At 47.7% G+C, this 5,962-nt stretch overlaps 1 protein-coding gene across 1 annotated transcript; it reads right to left on the bottom strand.

Moving 5' to 3' along the window:
- Positions 1 to 4,184: 4,184 nt before the first annotated feature.
- Positions 4,185 to 5,956, bottom strand: HTR1A (5-hydroxytryptamine receptor 1A). Its single transcript, XM_008059240.1, has one exon. The coding sequence runs from the start codon at positions 5,948 to 5,950 to the stop codon at positions 4,682 to 4,684; it is 1,269 nt and encodes a 422-aa protein (XP_008057431.1). The 5' UTR covers positions 5,951 to 5,956; the 3' UTR covers positions 4,185 to 4,681.
- Between the last annotated feature and the right edge of the window lie 6 nt (positions 5,957 to 5,962).

Raw genomic sequence — 5,962 nt, 5'->3', positions numbered from 1 at the left:
GAACATTTCTGCTTTCATTATTAGTGGTCCCCACTGCAACAACTATAGAGCTAGCTTTTTAACCTGGTATTTAAGTGTTTCCATATACAATCTCTAGCACCTTTTCTTCTTCGGCCATGGCTAAAATAGTTTAATTGGCATTCCTAACAGGATCTGCTACTTCAAATGGTAGGTTACATGTGAAAACCACTTGGCAAAATATCAAACATTAAATAAGTATGAGTTTTATTTTGTCTTATACCTGCCCCTGGTCATCCTGGTGTAATGCTTTAATGATTAATGATTCTTTACTCACTCTTATGCTCTGCTCCTTACTCTACTGAAAACATTAATCCTCTTATCTAGATACCCCAATACCACATTCCTTTGGCTTTAAACCCATCTTTTCTCTCCCCTCCCAGATGCTTCAGGGAAAGTTTGAGTCCGCATCTTTCTCTAAGATCACCACCTCCATAATCAACTAAGGCTATTAATCAACAGCCAACAATCAGACAGAAATTTCACTCCAAGCACCTAGCTGATAAACTTGGAAGAAGAAATTAGGCTGTCTTTTATTACCTCATAAAGAGTGTCTGCCTTTTTATATCACCTGCCATCTACTCAGAGCTACCTAGATCCTCTACATAGCATTCCCTATTCACTCCCAGTCCACAGCAATCTTTATACTCTGAATGTTTATAGAGCCAAACTCCTGTGATATGACCTGTTTATGTGGCACTTTGATCCTGCCATGATTAATTACTTGGCTTTCGTAGTTTACTCTTGTATATTCAAATAGGTTGAAAACTCCTTTAGGGTGATTACTGTATCTCATGTTAATTTGTATTTTCATATTTTGACATGATCAAACAATGGCTGACACATAATCACTGATAATGAGTTAATGGTGCTTATTAGTCACACTGGAGGTTACTGATAACAATTCACTCTCTTAGTTAAGCTATTGATAGAGTCCCCAGGAGGACGTGTAGAAAACAGAAAATCATTGTCCCCTTTAAGGAAGAGATGCCAGAGGAGAGAACAAGGGTCAAGAAGAGGAATATCCAAAATCCAAAAGACAAATGTGACCAAATCAATGTTTTACTCAGCATTAGGAATACATTTATGTAACATTTTAAAAATGAGAAACTTCAGAGAGATCCTATTCTGCCAAGTCCTCTGATTTTACTTTTCATTATTTCAGTTGTATATACATACATCACCCTGAAGCAGGCTTTCTGCAGCTTCAGAGTATGCTCAGCTGCAACTGAAAGAGCCCTGACCTTTGTTTATCCTTCATGTATACTGGGGTTCACGCTGCCCTGCAGCCATCAATCTGACATCAGAAAGCAGTAGGATTAGGGCACATAATAATAAAAACAAGAGATGCTCACTGGTGATTCCAATGGAGGGAAAAAGAACATAAGAGCATTTTTAACATAGTAATAATTCTTACGTACAGAATTCAACTACCAAAGGAGACTCAACTGAAAAAAGAAAATGTTCCTCCATTTTTAATTGACTAACAAACCCCAGAACGATGTGCTGCTTCTTTTGAAACCAGGGGGAGGTCATTTTCCTCTAGCTGGATGTTTTAGGAAAGACAGAGGAGGGGTCCCAGCACCTTCCACTGCTTTAACAAGACAGGGTGGATCTCTGTTGCTGCATTTCTCCTCCACATATCTCCCTCCCAGTTCATAGAAGTTGGACAGATACCTGTGTCTTGCCTGCAGATGTCAATCAGGAAAAATGCATGGTTTTGTACCAAAATGATGAAATGCAACTTTCGCTTTTCAGAGACATCATTTTTAAAAGAGAAATCACTCATCTAGAATAAGTGTCAGTGTTGAAAACTAAACTTATTTCTCTGAGTATCAGTACCCTGACCTATATAGCAGGATCTCCTTCTGATATCTGTATTTTTTCATTATAATTTTTAAATTATACAAATTAAATTTCACAAATGAATACAAGTAAATAGAGATTTTGATTGAAATAATAATGCATGTATTGCTGATATCAGTTTATTGTAGCATTACCATTATTAAAGTCCTTTATTGTCACAAGGAAAAGTGAAGGTCAATTTTGATGCATAACTACTTTACCTTAATACAAATACTTTAAAAGAAAAAAAAGCATTGGGGCTCTTTAGAACTATGCAGTTCTTTGTTTCTCTAATTTCTCTATATCCTTGACAATGATACTCCAGCCTGATGCTGCTTCATTCTTATATGAATTCTCCAAAGCAGGAAGAACAAATGTCCAAAAGTTTTTGTCATACAATTCTGTAAAAGATACAAATAAGTGGAAGTCTCAAAACTCTAATGTAATACTTGCTGATCAAGGTATAATTTGGATGAGCAAATTAGGAGTTTGGGTTCTTTTAAATACATAACTTGTTCTAAAAATTTAGCAAAACATACAGAAAAGTATGCATCTCATATAGCTCTACTTAGATTACTGTGTGCAAAAAAGAAATTGTGTTTTCAAATGAATACTAGTTGCACTAGAAAAGTCCACCCTATCTTCTCTGCTGCAGACCCTTCTCAGCATCACATAGACATACACAAACCATTCCCAGAGTTCTTCAACTTTCTCTATTGAAGTGGGATATGCTGCCTACTCTCAGTTTAGACTGGAGAAAGACACACCAAATGGAGGCTTTGTTCTGTGTGACAAACAATATGACATAAAATGGCTTCAAGTGATAGAGTGGTCTTTTCGCCTTCTTAACTATAAACACAAATGAACTTTTCATTGGCAACTTTTGCAATTCGTTAATGCCTCGACAAGGTTCTCAAAACAGCAGAAGCAAACATTCAAAAGGTACAGTTGAAGGGAAAGGGAAGTAAAGATCAGTAGTGTGCAATTACTAGAAAATAAAATCATTATTCGTCAGAAAATTAGATCTAACTATGACAAACCTCTTGATCCCCATCGTGTAGTTAGAAATTTACATTCAAACGGAGCACCTCAATTATTTCCCTTTCTGGGGGCAACAAAGATTATAACTGATTTCTCAGCAGGAGTGGCAGGGCTGAAAGAATAACTTTTGAGGAAGAGAAAGCTTGGAGTGTCCCACAATTCAAAGGACAAAAATTCAGGTTTCCCCTAGACCCTGCCAGGCGCAGTCGAATGGTCAGGCCAGGGAGCAAATAATCCCATGCAAGTTTCTCAGAGGCCCAGGGAGAGAACCTCTTAACTAGTGCTTTGAGGCCCACTATTCAAGATATCCACCTCTGGGGTCACAGATAGTGCAAAGCTACAGAGATCCATCAAACTGAAAGCCCAGAATTCCTATTTGTAAAGCAAGGTTCAGCTAACTTTGTGTCCTAGACGGACTATAGAACAAATGCAGTGCAATGTGAGGAAGCGCTAAACCGAGCCATTCCCCAGTCTGAAAAGGACTAGAGGGTGAGTTAGGACGAAGAAGTCTGCCTCTTATGGATAAAATTGCTTGTTCAGGTTCCACGGAGAGAGCCAGCTGGAACCCGGGCCCGCGCGCCCTGGGAAGCCCTTCCAACCTGCCGCCTCTCGGTTCCACCTCTTGGAGCCTTCTTGGTCTCTCCGGTCCCCAGAGTTGGGTGAGACCTAGCGCCGTCGGCTTCTGCAAACTTCAACTTGTCTCCCTGCGCTTTTGCGTGTCCCGGAACACAGGCAGAGGAACCCAGACCGGGGTGAGTCCGCGGCGGCGCTTGGAGCTGTGCCCGAGCAAAGACGGTGGGGGAGGTGAGCCCATCCCGGGCACTCCGCGACCCCAGCGCGCTCACAGCAGCCGGCGGGAGGCTCCCGCCGAAGGTAAATGGCTATGCCAGGACATGCAGGCTCACTGGCAACCTGTGCACACAGAAGTCCGCTCCCCCCACTGTATGACTGTCAGTTTCTTTGGTGAGTGCTGACTCCAAGACAAGCGCGGACCAAATGATCCTCACGCCCTCTTGGCTCTCCCGGACTGGTCTGGCCTTGAAACTTACAACTCCACTCTAAGAGACACATCTTCTAGCCACATGGTTTGAGTCCAAGAAAACAAAGCAAGCAAGGGCTGTGCACAGGAGAGTCATTCTGAGTCTACACGGAGAGGCGGGGGTATTCCCGGGGCAAGGCTCCCACCGGGAAAATCAGACTCCTGCCTCCGCAGACCAAGAGCATCAGGACCAGAGAGGGAAGCAGTGAAGGAGGGGAAAAAGGGATTAAACCTCCCCCCGAGTGAACATTTCTAGGGCCAAAGGGCGAGAGAGGTGGAGCAAAGTCCAAGCTTTCGAAGTTGATCGGTCAGGTGGAAGCCCTTAGTGGACAGAGCGGCTGGGTGCACAGTTTATTTTTCTGTGTGTACTTTCTGTCGTGAACCGCTGAGTCTTACACTTCCACCGCGAACATTGGGGGGGACAGAGAAAAAGGGAGGAGGTCATTACTGGGATCAAACCTGAGGCTGAGGCTCAAGTCTGAGCCAGTGTCTCTTTTCACAGACCGGGGAGTTTCCCAGGCTCTCCTGGCCGGCAGCTGGGGCCGCTTTGCGCAGAGGGCCCTCCCCTGGCGCGGGGAGCGGGGCGGGGACGAGGTCTGGAAGCCTCGGGTGGAGCAGCTGAGAAAGTCGAAGAAAAAGTAGCAAGTTATCTTAGGTGTTGCTTCCAAAGGCCTGGGGGACGCGGGGTGAAGGCGGCGGGTCTCGTAGCCCCCCCGCTCACCGGCTACTCCGCCACCATCATCGGCGGCAGAATTTGCATTTCATGATCTTCTTAAACGCGTTTTGAAAGTCCTTGTTGAAGTAGGCATAGATGACAGGGTTGAGCAGAGAGTTGGAATATCCCAGCCAATTGATGATGGCGCCCAGCAGAGTGGGCATGTGGCAGCTACTCTCACAGAAGGGCAAGACCAGGGCCACGATGAAGAAGGGCAGCCAGCAGAGAATGAAGGTGCCCATAATGATGCCCAGCGTCTTCACTGTCTTCCTCTCTCGGGCCAGGGCCATCTTGCGCTTGGCCTCAGCGTTGCGCTCGTTTTTCCTCTCGAAGGAGGCGGGGGCACAGGGGGTGGCACCAGCCTCGCTGGGCAGCGGCAGGTGCTCTTTGGAATGGCCCACTCGGTGCACTTCGATCACCTCCAGGGCGGCACCCTCATCGCCTTGCCTCACGGCGCCGTTGGCGCACGGAGCCCCCCCGGACTTGTCCTCCACGCCCCGCCTCCAGTCCCTGTTCCCTGACTCTCCGTTGACGCGCTTCTTGGGCTGCGGGGCCGGGGCTGCTCCGTGGCGGGTGTCCGCCCCGGTCTTCTCAGCCTTTTTGACCGTCTTGCGGATGCGGAAGCGCGCGGCTCGAAATATGCGCCCGTAGAGAACCAGCATGAGCAGGAGCGGGATGTAGAAGGCGCCGAAGGTGGAGTAGATAGTGTAGCCGTGGTCCTTGCTGATGGTGCACGCGTCGGGGTCCGAGCGGTCTTCGGGGGTGCGCCAGCCCAGCATGGGCGGGATGGAGATGAGGAAGCCAATGAGCCAAGTGAGCGAGATAAGCGCAGCGGCGCGCCGGGGAGTCCTCTTGTTCACGTAGTCGATGGGGTCCGTGATGGCCCAGTACCTGTCCAGCGCGATGGCGCACAGGTGCAGGATGGACGAGGTGCAGCACAGCACGTCGAGGGCGATGAACAGGTCGCAGGTGACCTGGCCCAGGGTCCACTTGTTGAGCACCTGGTACAGCGCGGCCATGGGCAGCACCAGCACCGACACCATGAGGTCGGTGACCGCCAAGGAGCCAATGAGATAGTTGGCCACGTTCTGCAGGGAGCGCTCCAGGGCGATGGCGGCCACCACGCACGCATTGCCCAACACCGCGCAGAAGATGAGGGTGCCCAGCAGCAGAGAGGTGATCACTTGGTAGCTGAAGGTCACGTCAGAGATGCCAGTCGCGTTGCCGCCAGTCTCAAAGAGACCCTGGGAGGATGTAGTGTTGTTGCCCTGGCCGGGGCTGAGCACATCCATGCCGGCGCGCCC

This window comes from Carlito syrichta, unplaced genomic scaffold (assembly GCF_000164805.1).
Source record: "Carlito syrichta isolate Samal-C Ts95f unplaced genomic scaffold, Tarsius_syrichta-2.0.1 Scaffold303978, whole genome shotgun sequence".
Lineage (NCBI taxonomy): Eukaryota > Metazoa > Chordata > Mammalia > Primates > Tarsiidae > Carlito > Carlito syrichta.
Note: the sequence above shows the minus strand (reverse complement) of the source record. Positions and strands in the feature narration are given on the sequence as shown.